The sequence below is a fragment of the Bombus flavifrons genome, chromosome 13, assembly GCF_040668555.2.
Source record: "Bombus flavifrons isolate JBK064 chromosome 13, iyBomFlav1_principal, whole genome shotgun sequence".
Lineage (NCBI taxonomy): Eukaryota > Metazoa > Arthropoda > Insecta > Hymenoptera > Apidae > Bombus > Bombus flavifrons.
Window position 1 is genome coordinate 5976641 of NC_138454.1, and position 16576 is coordinate 5993216.

The window sequence follows — 16576 nt, forward strand, 5'->3', positions numbered from 1 at the left end:
TTAACCATTTTCAAGTTCCGGTTGTCAAAAAAGCAGCAGCTGTTTCACTGTATCGATGTGATCACCAGTGATTGCTGCAGTGTTCTCGAAAAGACAAGACATTAACCGAATTACAGGATAGTTCATTCGTGGCATATGATAAGTCCTTGATTATCATTGGTGAGCAAATATACTACTTATTTCAATACACTTTAGACGAAAGTTATATAGGTAGAAACTAACAAAGTACTACATTGCAGTGAAGTTATATCGATTTTCTACTTTACTCTAGCTATCGTTTAACTCACGTTAAAATACGTAACTTGTGTTACTAGCTTTATTGAATTTGGAATTTTATAACGACTTTTGGTTTTCTTACTCCAAAAATTTTTTCTTTCTACTTTGATACCTTATTTTGTAATACAGTAATACATATGCATTCAATTGTAGCACATAGTTACATATTTGGATCTCCACTCATATCTTTTGCATTTTTGCACAACATTATTTTTGTCAATTAATTACTCACTTATTTTTCAATTTTTTCAGACAACATTATATTAGATAAAATAGATAAAATGAAAAATGATCATTTAACAATTTACATTTTTTAAGATATTGACCAATGTTTAACCTCAATTATAATGGATAATTTTGATGGTGATGAGGTGATGATACATTCCTACTATAGAATTACTAAAATCTTATTGAGAGATATTTGAAAATTATTATAATAATGAATTGAAAATAGATTTATACATATTATAAATAGAATTTCAACTTATTTCGATGAATTAACTTTTTTTCATTAGCACATTTGCTTGTAGTATATGCATATATATATACATTTTTATATATTGTTTTCATAACATTATGTGTTTCTATATTTCTTTCATCAATCCATATACTGAATTATGTATAAGATACATGATTCATTATATATATTTTCGATATACATTGTAACTTGAAAGTTGTTTCCTTAATACTATCACGATATCATATTTGAAAGTCGGCATAATGAATCAGTGGTTCTCAAACCATATGAGTATTGTATTTACATTGCAATCATCATGTAATTGATTTGAATTAACATTCGTTAAGAGCTATAATTAGTCATTAGAAGAAACAAATAGTATATTATGTAAAATCTGTTATGAAAAAGTATATATTTCAATATAAAATAAGTATTCCCGCGCCTGGAGTTTGCAGCTTTATAATCCGGTTTTCCTATTGGTGGTTTTCTTTGTCGACGACATTTTACCCCCACTACAAGGCAAGCGCTGTTCTGAAACTCTGCGACTGCTCGTTGCTCAGTAGCTGATTGTGAGTACTAATCTTTCAGTCGGAGAGAACGTAGCTTCGTGAATTTTTCTCAGGATTCTACCGGTTTTTTTACACTTTTATAGAAAAAAGTGTCAGTGATCATTAGGAAATTTTGTATTCCCGATTCTTCTTCAAACAAGCCAATTATAGAGTTCACTACCGGCGGAAACACCCATCGAAGACAACTTTATTGACGAGTACGGTTAGTAATAATAGCTAGACCGGTGATACTGTATATTTTTTCCTTTGTATCTTACGTTACCACGCACTGATACGGTAGGGCATTCTGTCATTTCAATTGACCTTAATGATTATTATCTTGCATTCTTTTCACAAATTTATATTATTCGTATGACATTCGAATTCTATAAGTAATGTATTTGACCTAGAAATTTTCTTTTCGTGACACACCAACGTAGAGAGACAACAGTCATCAATGGAAATGATGACTTTAAACCACTGCTCACCACGATTCATATTTATCATATAGATGAAAGTATTTCAAATAGCTTTGAATTCCTTATGCAAGGAGAAAATCGGAAACCAGGCAGACGTCATTAAAGATTTACTTAATATTACAGGCTAATTAGATTTTATCGTGGATTTATTGCTTTCAAGAAGCAAGATAAGTTTAACATTTAAAGCGTGCGTTGCAGAGGAGGTTTCCGTGCTTGTGTTGCATTTCATCCTTCGAGGAATGCACTTCATGACGTAAAAGCGAATTTGTTCAAGAGAAAATTTAACATTCATTTCATTGTAATATTTATATTTATTTCGAGAAAGAGGGATAACGTCGCATTAACATTATAGTCTCTAACCGGCTATTTTATTTATTGATTTCTTAATGTCATATGTATGCGCGGTCTACTTAATGCGTACGTAAAACTTTATAAATTAATATTTTCTATTCTTTGATTTGACTGTAGAAATTCGAATTCATCGAAAAACGACAAGCATTTTCGACTAAGTAAGCTCTTGACACTTTTTCTACCGGCGTTAACAGCTGAGCGTCATTGATGAAAAACATCTGAGTTTGTGTGTGTATGATAAGAGGGCGCTGGCGCGCGCACGCACACAGATACTTACACGTCACTTCATGCGCGTGTGTGCGAGAAGAACGAGGGAGTATGTATGACGTCAGAATACTTGTATTTTATATTTATTCTTTGACGTAAGATGGGACTATGTAATTATAATGATGCATATTTGAGTAATCAGATGCGGAAATGCACTGAAATATCTATTTCCTCATCTACCTAATCGCCATCGCGATTACTTTTTATTCAGAACCTCTTGATTTTTCATTAAAGTTTCATAATGTGAATGACGCCCCTCATATTGGAATTTATATATTAATATTACCTGTAATGGTAGGTAAAAATTAAAACATCCATCCGAGTAGCTCGAACTTTAACATTCAAGCTTCAAGTGCATTTATATCGAGCCACTGTATTTTGTATATCTGCGTAAAAATTCATATTCTTTTCCGACGAAGTATTCTAATTCATCACTCTTGGAATTAATTCATCTATTGTTTTCTCACCAGCATCATCCATTCGATATGACTTCCTCAATACTTCCTGTCAACCTAGGGAACGTTTTCATTACACATTGACTACGTTTCGCGTTCGAGGAACGTTAGACCTCGAACCACTCTAAACAGGAAGGCGCGTGTCAAGACATTCGTGCAATACGCAAGCAACCTGTATTATATATGTATGTATATACCTGCAGGCGTGCAGATTGAAGTACGCGTCATGACATGGCCGCATTATCTTACCGGCATCCGGCACGTTGCGCTGCGCGATCGACATTTCCTACAAAGCGCATCTACATGTGTGTCCATCCTTCCACGTGATCACTAGAGATCATCATTATTCTGAGTATGACTTTCACGACCAAATATCTCTCAAGAATATGAAGCTCGTCCTCTTGGTACGCTTTGAAGGTAAATCTGGAGTTACGACATAAGTTGCAACGAATCGCAACCACGAGGCAATGTTTTTGTCTATTGTCTCGTAATTTTCTATTTTAAACCTTTATCCGATGATTTGAAACCACCTAAAGCTATTCGTCATGCTGTCAATAAGTTAAGCAATGCTTATCTGAAGAATGCGAATGAGAATATACCGATCAACTCGATAACCTTCGTATTCGAAACGTTTTAATCAAAGATTCCGTTTGGGATTCATATCTTGTCATGCATGAAAGAATCTGTTCTGAAACGACGTCCAAGGGTGTCGTTGGTATTGGTACTGTTTCTGAATGTATCTACGTAGCTCGAGAACATTTCCTCGGAGGTCGGTATTGATTTCTGAACACGATTTCCTTCGAATGCTCTTCATTTTTGTTTTATCGAACACCAATATCTGTTTGTTTGCGATTTGAGAGGGTATACAAGCAGCGTCCTCCAGGTCTGACTAGTCGTCCGTGATCTTGGCGAGGTGTACCGTGACCAGGAGAAGCGACGCGATACCTTTCGCCCTGGAAACGAGCCAACTTCGTCTCGAGGGCAAGGACAGCTTCCGTCAATTGATCACGCCATAATTTCTGCTACATACGTACGAAATCACCGACCACGGAGGTCGCCGTAATTTTATCACGCACGGTTTATTATACGTGTGAACTAATTTCCCAGAGATTACATAGGAATATGTATTACATCGTTAATACCTTTTCATATTCTCTTCTCTGTCTTAGCTGGTATTCATGTCTCTGTTACAACTCATTTGTCGGTAATTAAATTTACAAGTGCCAATTACTAGGCTCTCGCGCTGTCTTAATGCATTAACAAGGTGTTCCGCGCGCTTTGAATTCTACGCGAGTCTTCCTCTCAATAGGAATCTTCCCTGAATGGATCGGCTCAAAATAGACGAGGAAGATTTATTTTTGAATAATACCTTTGCATCAATTGTTCAAGAACCTTTAGCCCGGAAACCTAATATTCTGATTCAACACTCACTTCTTTCAGATAGAAATTTAACAAAGAACTTTAAAGAAAGTTATACTGACGCACTTAGTTACCGTAACCTTTGACAAAGCTTCGATGCACATGACGAAACTTTCCCCTAACCGTTGAAAGCGTTATTTACGACAGCAGGGAGATCGTTTGGAAGGCTGTCGAAATATCGTAGGGTATAAAAAAGACGTTTATTTATGGAAGCTCGTTAAGGTGGATGCATCGATGTTTGAAAACATGCTTTCGATGTTTCTCAGAGCAACCCACATACATACATCGTAGAGCTCAGCTGATCGGTTCTCGTGGTGGTGCTTTGGATTGAAGAACTGGTGGGTGGTCGTCCAAGTGGTAGGTGCGCGCGGAGAAGAGCTTGCAAAAGGGGTTGGTTATAGGAGGGTTGGAGACAGGAAGCACGAAGTACGGCGTGGAGAAGGCGCGGTCGTGTGCGTCTGCGCGCGATTCGGTCGGTGGGTCGGTCGGTCGGTCGGTCGGTCGGTCGTCGGGTATTGATTTTCATAGGAGCACCGGCACACACGTAATTCCACCACGTAAACGCGTATACATGCATTCACGACTATTGACTGGTTGGCTGCTTTTGCCAAATATCTGCGTAAAATTTCACAATCGCAGATTCTCCACACGCTGAATCGACTCATTCCAGTGTTACGCCTGCCAGAGAATTGCAAAACTTTGTTGATCTTTGACCTTGCTCGTCTTGTATCGTCTTTATCGACTGTTCGTTAGCATATCTTGTGGCTCTTCTTTTCGAAAGTACGTGACTCTCGTTTATTCTGTTCTCTCATTCTCTCCTAAAAATGCATGTATACATCTGCTGGGTATTTGTGTTTCTCGGTCCAGCATGTACACGTGACGTAAACTAAAGCAATTGACAATCGTTCGATAGAAAACAGACCTTAATTTCGTTACTGATATTTCGCAATTACCTGGATTTAATTAAGCCACTGGGTAACTCGATTATATCCATGGAGCCGTGTTCGAGGTTTTTTTAGTTAGAATGTAGAGAAGCATTTTAAGAATGGTCGTTTAATCTGTCGTTTACTCTTCAACGTTGCAGAACGTTCCAGCCCACAAACAAGGAGCTGCGCGGGCTACACAGCGAGCCAAGAGGAAGTGCGATCGTAGAGGATAGTTAAATCGTCAGGCACCCGACAAGATGCCTGCTCCGGCACCAACACAGGGTACGGTGGAGGGCGGCCCACCTCGCACCGAATTGCAGGAATTACAATTAAAGGCCGATCAAACTACAGATGAGGTAGGTGTACCCCTTGATACTTGATATTCTTTCGACGTCTTTCATAATGATTGATTCTTTCAATTGATTCATTTAGGAAATCCGTGGTATTACGTATCAATGAGATTTCGCAATGTTCCACATTAGAGAAGATTCATTTACCGTTTGACAATGATGCAATTTTTTTTTTATTAATTCTTCGTTTAACACGTGCATTGTCCGTTGCTCCAAATACTTATTTATTCATTAATTTGTTTGTTTGCGTTGGAACTCACATTGTAATTTATACTTTGTATTTATAATTTATACGCATTGCTTAATCCACGTGACGCGTTCTGTTTCAGTCCTTGGAAAGTACGAGGCGTATGCTGGCACTATGCGAGGAGGTGAGTTCGTCTCATCCCTATGAAACTATTCTCTTCTATTTACGCATTAACCTTCATCCTCGATCATCCTCGGTACTAATCCTCGATCCTCGTTACTATAGCGATTTATTCCCGGAGTTTTTACTCCCAGATTTTGTATCATAGAAATTATAGAAGTCTAATTATCGCTGGTAAAATCGTTGCGTGTTATATCGCGGCAAAGATGGGCGTCATGGTCAATCCCCGGGTGAACTTGACGGTGTGCAGTTGAAGGGACAAAGTCAGACAAAAAGGAATAAAAAAAAAAGGATGAAAACGCGCTGGAGAGAGGTGGGCTAAATACTATTTCGGCTAGCCCGAATAAAAACACTGAAGTTGTATTATACTTTTATGTATACGAGAGAGAACCATGTGCAAGTTGCATTCGAACGAACGTAACAAAGATCTTTCTACATATAGCGAAGACAGATAAATTTTATGTAGCGTTAAAGAATCTTGAAATAGTATTTGACCCAGCTCTGGCGCCAAAAGCATTTTTCGTTCCTATAATACTTCTATAAATTTTGAACAGTATGTAGTCAGCGGAAGTAAATAATAGCCATATCCGGGATAGCGTGGCTTTGTAACGTGGATTTTTTCGTTACGAAAGCAAAAAGAGACATTTTCCTCTTAAAGAAAGAAGTGGAGAAAAAAGAAAGTTATCGCACGGCTGCCAAGCAATTTATATGTCCGTTCCCATTGGGATCGCCGTGAATGTGCTCGGAAGAATTGTAAGACGACGCATCGACGCGGTCCGAGACGGTAATCCGCAGCACGAATGCACGCGATAACAATGTCATGTCATTATAAATTCGCTTCGTGTTAACCTTGATACATCGCACGTGAAATATCTTTTGTTTCATCAGTCACGGAATGAGGAAGATATGAAGCTGATAAAAAATCTATCGAAAGTAAAATGAAACGTGTGCGTTCGTGCGCGTGTTTTCGTGTGTTCTGTCTACGTTCTTCAGCTCCGCATTTTTCTTCCCATGCATAATTATTCGTTGTCTATGCTCGTATCTTGGATATCTATTCTCGATATATGTATGTTACGTCTCTATAAGTGTGTGCGGAACTATTACTGTGTACATCCGATGTCTTCATTCTTTTCCCGTTTAACTTGTCATTTATTGTCGAAGGAGCGAACGTAATCGAGACCTAATAACCCGGATGTAAATTATCTCTTATTCGTGTGATCTTCATTTTATTCAGGAAAACGATTCTTTCAAAGACAACATATCTCTGAATCGTGTTTTAAAATGTTCCTTTACACCATGTAGAATATTAAAATCCATAGGTGAAGAGATCAAGATGCGATGAGGTTAAAAGGTTGTTGCGTCGCTCCATTCCAATTTCTTTTGCTACTTATTTGTGGCTGCACTAATTAGCACGTGTCGCATTTCGAGCACTGGAGACGTCAACAACTATTTAGTGTACGTACATACTTTATACGCGGGATGCCATTAAAAGAAAGCTACCCGTACCTATAAATATATATATATATTTTTTTATATATATACGTATGTGAAATTGCTGTCAATGTCAGTCAATTTGTTCGAGATATTCGAGCTTCGAGAGGCTTCGAATGTGCAAAGACAATTAGGACAAGTAGAAAAAAGTTAGACAAAAAAAAAGATGAGAAAAGGTCTCTTAATGCTACCAGTGGTGGAGCATATCTTTTTTCAGCAACGGTGAATTCCAACGCACGCACTGGGTCTTCTGGAAAGGACGCTATGGAAAACAGAGAACGTTTTTGATACGATAAAAGATTTAGAAAGAATGAAGGAACATCGATGATTGCGCGGTATTATTTAATAATTTTATCGTACCGTATACGTGTCGTAACGTATACGTAAAGATGACGTGGTTCAATCTTTCTATACGTTGCGTAGAACATTCTCGATGATTACAGTCGTAGCGATTAAGACAGAGGGTAATAGGGCTTTTTTGTGCGATCTCCTATTCTTGAATCTCTTTCGCTCTTTTCTATTCTTCCTACAACCTCTCCCTGTTCTTTCTTTCTTTTTTGTTTCGAATTCTTCTCGATCTGTCTTGTCCATTTCTTGCCTGTTTTCAATGAAATCAAGACGAGGATAAAAGAGTTTCTTCGCATCGATTTTTAATTAATATCGTTGAAACGGTCGAGAAGGATGTGTTCAACTTTCGGAACACGAAGATATCGGAAGAATATAACGATCCTCTTGTATGTACGTGCACAATCCTCTTTCAGTTGCTTCCGTCTCCCCCTTCCTCTTTTCTGTTATTCTTTATCTTTGTCTCGATGCAACTTGTATGCAAACATGCAACGTTTTCTTTTCCATTGTGAATTACATTCAAGAAAATATCGAATCGACGATCGTATATAAGGAATTCTTTTACACTTTTTCTATAAACATGTTTCCAAGTTGTTTAAACGAGGAAATTTCGAGGTATTTGACAAATCTTTAATGAAGGAACCCTTTAAGGAATTAATTCGACTAGCAATGTATTAGGAAGAAGAAAGAATCGATCGTCGAGTCGAAAACAAAAGGGCTCGCCTCGACTGAAGCGTGAAAGCCTCTAGGGAACGTCTATGATTCTCTCTTCTCATAGTTTATCAAGCGATTGTCTATTAGAGGCTGGCCGAGACAGGTAAACGACAGTAAAACAACAGCTCTGATCTCGACGAAAGAAAGAAGGATCGTTTCTCGATTTTTGGTCTGCGAATCGAGAAAAGAGCGCGCATAATCGGCAACTTCTGTCGCTGCTACCAATGTAATCCGTGTTGCTGGCTGAACCGGGCATTTATCAATATTGTCCGTGTTGCTGGCTGTGTATGTATGTGTTTTCACGTGTGCGGTGTGTGCCCACGTGTGTGTTTGCTTGCTTAAAATTCAACAACTACACTCGCTTGCTCGATCGCCCGCCTGCTTGCCATCGCAAACTTCCTGAAACGAAATGTATACCGGAAATTTATATTATATTATATTTTTACAAGGCACACGTTAGTTATTAATACTGATTATTGCTCGATCGATTAATCCCAACAAAAGTAGTTTAACTTTTACACGATCGATTTTTCTAATGTCGCCGGTATACTTTTCTAAGTTCTGGAGAAGTTTGTTGCCTATTCGCTTGCAGAGTTCCCGAAGCAAAGTTAAATCGAGGACGCGATGTCCTCCAGTGACATTGGTTGCGTGAATGTAGGTTGTCATACAGGATAGCTTGTTACAATTTCCCCTGTGAGAGAGAACATCGATCGTCTGATAAATAGTCTTATTTTCGCAAAAACCGATGGCTGTTATCATCTTCGCGAACTTTGCTGCCTATCTGCCTTGGCTGTATGGCTGCCTGTGTGTGTTTGCCTGTCCTCCGCGAGAACACTCTTCATTTTCTCTCTATCTCTCTTCTTTTTCAATGCATCGTGCTGTCACTTTTCTGGCCCGGTATCATTCTATATCGATACTCCGTTGATCTCTGTTGCGCACAACCACAATTCACTCACCACTCACAGAAACACAGCTCGCATACGAGAGATTCGCACGCGAACAGAGAGGTAGCCCGTTGACAATCGAAATTTTCTATCTGCCCGATCGATCTCGTTCGGTCTCAGGGGGAAAGCTACTTTGCTGTTCGTACAGAGTCATCGATGCCATGCGAGTCTCCATGCCATCCCCTTATTCTCCTCGTTTCTTTCGTTCTTTTATTTGGTATGCTTTCAGCCGCGGTCTCGTCGTGACTCTAGCCGATCGTTCTCGTCTTGTTTGTCGTTTGTTCCGTGTCACCGTGTAGAAAAGATGCCATTCACATGCCTATGCATCATCCACCACCATCACCACCACCACCACCACCACCACCACCACCACCACTACCACCACCACCACCACCACCACCACCGCCACCACCGCCACCACCATACGACCGATCAAAAACTCTTCCACTTCTCGTTCTTAACTCTTTCTTTATATATGCACCCGATATTCGACCAAAGAGTATTTACCCGAGTAAAAGAGCGTAACGACGCGACGGTATTTTTCAGTGATACTCACGAGTAGAAACGTAGCGAGGATAAATTCAATATCCGGTAAATACTCGAAAACCAAAACTTGAAATTCAACGGCTCGCTCTATCTCGTTTTGATTTTCTTTCTCTCTTTTTCTAAAATTTCATGCACATTTCCTACGTGGATGAATGCGCACGCTTCTCTTTCAAGCTGAACGAGGAAAGGAGCAAAGAACTTCTTTTGTTTCCGTTCTCGTGACCGACTAAATAAAAGCGTTCTGGAGAAGCTCATCCTTAATTAGTTCCGCCGGCTACTGTCGAACATTAATGTGGATGATAATTATATAGCACGATTCCCTTGCAGTCTCCAGTTTAATATTTTTTGTCTTTTTTTTCTCTTTGGAAGTCTACTTTCTGTATCTTCCGCGATTCGTTTGAATCAGAGCTCGTTCGTTTGGCTGAAACGAGAGAGCATAAGAACGAACGCGTCGGGATTAATGTCGATCTCCAGCTCTCTTGCTGGGAGGCTTGTTTTGAACTGCAAAGGAAGAAGATAAGCATCGTTTGTTGAAAACGACGATCACGGCAACGTTTCCTCCTTCGTTGGGTTTACCCAGTCGAAAAGCACGGCTCCTTTTCTTTGCTCATCTGGTCATTCGCCGCTCTCTTCATGCTCTCCCTTCCGTTCCTTTCCATTTCTCTGTGTGCGTGTGTTCTACTTTGTATTTATTTAAGTGTCTTTCGTCCATTTGAGTCCCGAGAGTTCTCGTATCTGGAACACGCGAGAAACGGTTTCCCAAAGAATCGACAAATTTGATATCTTTCTACATTCTTCCGGTGATATTCGTTGCTTATCTTTGAGAAATGACCAACATTCTCGCGACTCAAAATGTGACCGAGACCTTTCGTTTTTGTATTGCGCATTTTCGATTTACTTTACCTCTCCATAGAAAAAAAAAGAAAAAATGCTATATATTATGTATCGTTCTGTATTCTGCGGTACTTTCTTTACATACACTATATATATATATATATGTATTGTGAATTTCCTTTTCATTCGTGTATATTCAGTCTCCTAGACTCTTCGAGTAGTATCTTCTCTATTTCTCTGACTCTGTTTTTTTTTCTCTTTTTTTCTATCTGTTTCTCATTTTTTCTTGCTCGACCTCTCTTCTTCGCGTGGATTTCCTTTTCTTCCTTCCATTCGGTGAACGGAGGAAGAACGGTGGAATGACCGGCGACGGAAGAGAACGAGATTCCTCCCAACGAAAAAAAGAGCGGTTCTTTTTAACCCGTCACGCGCTACTGAAACAGAACAAAATGAGTACGTACAAAAAAACATTAAACGAAAGTAACTTAATAATAATAACAATACAGAGAAAAGAATCAAAATCAGTGCGAGCCTTCACGCTTGTAATGAAATCTCGATTAGCCAGAAGGAAGATCTGACAAATAATAATAATAATAGAAAAAAAGTAAAGTAAATAAATAAACCTACAACAACGGCGACGACAGTTACAGAGCAACAGGAACAACAACAACTACAACAACAACAACATCGTCATGATCGATAACAACATCAAGAACAACAACAGCAACAACAAGCGACAAGCCTAATCTAGAGATCGAGAAATATACTCATTCGAACGATAAAATAATAATGCCAGTAACGTGTTAGTCCGTAAACGTTTCGTTACGTGTCCACCTGTCTGCCCACCTGTCTTTGCATCACAGGCAGGATAATATATATATATATGTAAATATATAAACACGTGTGTATATATATATTATTACAATCGTCTACGTCGTGAGCGCGTCAAAGGCTTTAACAAATCCGCAGATATTAAAAAAAGCGTCGGATCTAGACCCATCGAGAACGAAACTGATAAACATGAAAAAAAAAGAAAAAACGAACGAGATACTATTAAAAATAATCGATTTTTCTCGTCTTTTTCGTTGATGTCGCGGATACTTAGCCCGATCCGGTCACGATATATATCCAGCACAGTTTTGTCAAAATATACCTTAACTTGTTTTGCCCACTTCTATCCATCGACTTCCGTTACAGTTCCGACTCTCCGTTTTCTACCTACCGTAATACTATTATACTACTAATATACTACTAATATTACTATACTATATACTTACTAAAAAAAAAAAAAGAAAAAAACAACTCTCTAACACTGGTGGTGGTTGTCTGTGTTGTGCTGCCTCTGTCTGTCGTAGAGCAAGGAGGCTGGCATCCGTACTCTGGTCGCACTCGATGACCAGGGAGGTGAGTGAATCGCTTTTTAGCCATATAAGTAAAACAACATGAAGGAACCTCGGCTTTTTCTCACAGATTACATAACAATTGAACTGTGTCTCGTGGCACACCTGACCTCAGCACAAAATTGTACCTTTCCTCTCTCCTTCCGGTGTCCTTCGATCGTTCCTGTGGTGAAAATCTCACTGCTCGCACGGAAGATCACGGGGGGAATACCGAATATCGCGTGGATCCCTCGAGGACACCCTTTCCTTTTGTCTTCTGCCGTCCAATCGGTCGCGTTCCTTATCTATATATTTTCCTCTTCTCTTTTCTATGTTTCGTCTCTATTCCTTTTTCCATGTTATCGTCCAACATTGTTCTCGACGATTCCGTTTCCCCGTACTCTTCCAACTCTGGCTCTAAAAATCGATAGGTACTTCGCCACGGTCGCTTATCTCGAGAACACTCGTGACCTCCTGACCTTTTTTTTCGCAGAGAGAGATTCGTTAACACGTCTCTACGCGTCTCTATCCGTTCTCTTTTTCATTTTCACCTTTCTCCGATAATAAGTCGAAAGGTATTTTATGATTTTGCGTTTCGCGCCGCCGATCGATACGCATCGTCGAAGGTATCTATCCTCGTTAGCTATGGTCGATACGGGTTTAAGTGTCGACTTTACGTGTCACGGTTCGCCGGCTGGTTACGGCCGAAGAGACCGAAAGCGAATTACCAAGCCGATCGATCGATCTGCTCGTGATGTATACTATCCATCTTTCCTTCTCAGTTTTTTGCCCTTTCTATTTTTCAACCGGTCTGTTTATTCGTTATACGGGTCGTAGGAAGGCATCCTTTTAATAGAGTATTCTGTGTACCGTGAAGCGCGAAGAAACACCCTCGATCGCATTTCCGATCGATCGTGCTCCACCTCGCACGCTTTTGCTACGACAAACCAGATATATCTCCCCTTGGTTTGTCTCTTGAAATTCTTCCGCGAATTGACCTGTTCTTGGCTAATCGACCCGATCAAAGTTTCTCGCGTTCGACCAGCGGACGTTCTCTTTCAATATTTTTCTTTTTCCGTTCTCTCTCTCTCTCTCTTATTTCTCTTTTTTTCTCCACCTGATACTACGTCGTATATACACTGTCATGAAAACTTCTAGAATTATACACGCAACTCCCTGCTCGGTGAAGTATTTTGCAACGAGAAAGTAGCGGTAGATTTGCTTTTTAAATGCGGGTTAGAATATACATATAGCGGAAGTATCGAACGAGACAGTGCGAATTCGCGGTTGACGATGAAAAGCGACAGCCAACTACCACTGTACAGCTGTACTATACAAAATACTACTACTATTAATACTAATACTTAGTACTACTACTATGTTATTACCGTTACTACGATTACTAGTATTACACCATCAACACTATTAATACTGTTTTGTTCTTTACAATTGGTCAAGTGCAAAAGTATTGGGAAACAATATTATTCGAATGTTATTCAAAACATTGTATTAAGATTACATTTAAAATAGCATTAAAGAATGCTTAGAATAAAGTAACTCTATTAAAAGGCAATCGATTTCCCTAGATTTTTGTACAGATAACTAGAATACGACACTGCTCACTAATTACTTACTTATGCGACAAAGACACTGACTATCACAAACACTTAATTGCTGGTGCTGCTATTGCTGCTGCTGCTGTCAGTACACGAATATTCGATATCCGAGAACGCTGTTATCGAATCAAATCTGTACAGAGCATCATGCGCGGGATCAAGTTGACTCGTTTATAACGCCCTGTTTTGTTTCTTCGTCCCTTTGTGTGTCTACGATATTTTTCTCCTTTTCGCCCTTCTACGGTCTTTCTACTTACTAATAACCCTTTCTTCGTGTGCCCATTTCTCTCATTTTCTCTTTATATATCTATATATAATATATATCTTTATTTCCCTATTTCTCGACAGCCTCCTCTCTTTTTCTATACACAGCGATAAAGTACTCGAACCGTAGACGTGTATCTCGTGTATATATGTATGCATCTCGACTAGACGCATACGTATGTATTTTGTCAGTTTCTCTCTCTCTCTCTCTTTCTCTCTCTCTCTCTCTCTCTCTCTTTCTCTTCCGTACTTCTCACAAATACACACGTTCTTTCTTGGATTGTGTATCTTTTTTTACTTCGTAGCCAAACACGAAGCTTCTAGCTGTGTCGCTTTATCAGTCAACGTGTAATACGTACATATTGTTTATATATCTATTCATATATATGAATATACGTATTGAATCTATAGATAATGTTATATACATATATCACATATGTGTATGTATATAAAACCTATGTACCTCATATTCTTTAGTGTACAAAACCCAAAACAAGTACTTATTGAAGCTCCCTATCTATCTTCTTCTTCTCACCTTCTGTGTATATATATATATGTATATATGTACTTTACACATACACATGTCTGTATGTACATACATATATGTATACACGTACGTATATTCTAACTCTGTTTTTGATTTCTTTTTACCTTGATTTATATCCTTCTGCATCAAATGTAGGTACTTTTTGTCGACCGTCGTCTTACCAAGCAGGTGTTATATTGTCCTCCGCTTTTTATCTGCGAGTTTACCGACGCCGTCGTGTACATACTACTACTACTACTACTACTACTACTACTACTACTACTACTATTACTACTACTACTACTACTACTATTATTATTATTATTATTATTATTATTATTATCATTATTATTATTATTATTATCATTATTATTATTATCATCATCATTATTATTATTATTATTATAATTATTATTGCTTTGTTACTATTATATATCGTGCATATAATACTAGCGATTGTGCGATTATAGTTATCGATTCAAGGTCGGATAAAAGTAGCGCGCGATTCGTGTAATGCTTTTTACTGATCGAGACAGAGATGCAACGACGAAGGGGAAAAAAAGAAGTAAGAAAGCGGCGAGACTCGAAACATTTTCTCACCGCCCGTTCTTTCCTGTTGTATCATAGTTGTGCTTCGTCAGCTCGGTATATTTATACCCACGTAGAATTCTGATTTTCTTATATACGTAGGTCTCCGCTTCGTTCTCATCTTCGAAGCTGCCAAATACCTATCAGTATTATATATCGGTGTCCCTTGCGAAAATCACCTTACGTATATATACTTAGCAGTGCGATGCGCATGGTGCAAGCAGATGCGTCGACGTCGACGTCGTCGTCGTCGTGTGGAAGTTTGACGAAATTCATGTAAATTTTCTAGCGCTAGTATAACTCGCTCCCACTTGTTTCGCTCTGATTAGCTACGATCTCATTATTATCATTCTCATCGTTCTTTTATACGCGCCACCACTCCTTTATCTTTTCGTCGTTATTATTGTATTCTCATATGTTATGTTCTAATTTACCATCGCGTTCAAGGTGTCCGTCCATGAGAAATTATCTGAACCGATATCAGAAATCGAGGGAAACGTTTCTTTTCACAGTCATTTTCATGGACGTACATCTTGGACATAACCATTTTCTTTCGTAGATAAATATGAAATTTTTATTTTATTACAACCTGGCACGTTTTGTCACACGACTCGGGTTTCGTGGAGTTCCATCGAATTTCACGAGCCAGAAGAAAATAGATACGAGAAATGAGGCGCAGCTTCGAGTTGAGATCATCGTTTGGTATTTCATAGAAGAAAAAGGAGAATATAAATGTGATCCATGTGGCAAGACGTGCCCGGCGGTTTGCTTGTTTGTCTCTGACTTAATTTCGCAGTTGTTCTCGCGCATCACTGAACGATCTTTCATTTCCGTTAACGTGTGGGCCCTTCGACCCTGTCGTAGAGCGAGGAGGTCGCAGCGAACACTCTGACGATGTTAGACCATCAAGGCGGTAAGCAGTTCCCTCAGCAATAAACAAAACAACAGAAAAAAGAATTTTAAGAAAAGTAAATTATCTTCTTGAAAAATGAGTTGAGAATATTAAAAAAAAGAAAAGAAAGGCGAGAGCAAAGTGACGAGAAATGAAAGGAAACGGAACATTGAAAAAAGGAACAAAAAAGTTATAGAATACGGACGAACAAAGTTTTTTTTTACTTTATTCGATTTCGGATGGTTAGATAATTTCTTTCTCTTTTTTTTTATTTTTGTTTGCTTCAAAGAGAACAGAAGAAAGTAAAAAGAAAAGACAGATCTTTTCGTACACTTTCCACGGTTGACGGGATTAGATCGTTAAAATAGGACACACTTTGACACGTATTTACGCGTACCATTCGGTGGTGTTCGTTTCTTAATGTCAAAAATTCGCGACTATGAGTCCTGTCGGTTCACAGGTTATTTTAATTTCCCTGGCAAACGTGCCCGTGTTCTTTGATAAGGGAACAACACTCGAGTTTCGTTAAAAATTACGTGATT

General features: G+C 38.8%; 1 protein-coding gene and 1 long non-coding RNA gene across 9 annotated transcripts in view; one reads left to right on the forward strand and one right to left on the reverse strand.

Annotated features, from left to right (window-relative positions):
• Snap25 (Synaptosomal-associated protein 25kDa) overlaps nt 1-16576 on the forward strand; it is a 27990-nt gene continuing 11414 nt past the window's right edge. Inside the window, exons 1-4 of one of the 8 annotated variants that reach the window (XM_069125858.1) lie at nt 1-159; nt 5337-5534; nt 5858-5899; nt 12125-12173. In XM_069125858.1, coding sequence (XP_068981959.1) covers nt 5436-5534; nt 5858-5899; nt 12125-12173 — 190 coding nt within the window. In that variant the 5' untranslated portion in view covers nt 1-159; nt 5337-5435. Of the gene's footprint in view, nt 160-1287; nt 1505-4789; nt 5033-5336; nt 5535-5857; nt 5900-12124; nt 12174-16006; nt 16056-16576 lie in introns of those variants that run through there. The other 7 variants (XM_069125862.1, XM_069125855.1, XM_069125857.1 and 4 more) reach the window with 7 other exon arrangements.
• On the reverse strand, nt 2155-3323 carry LOC138186090 (uncharacterized). The gene is made up of 3 exons (XR_011174797.1): nt 3031-3323; nt 2846-2957; nt 2155-2664 (listed from the first exon to the last, which is right to left on the reverse strand). It is a non-coding gene; the product is annotated as an uncharacterized LOC138186090 (long non-coding RNA).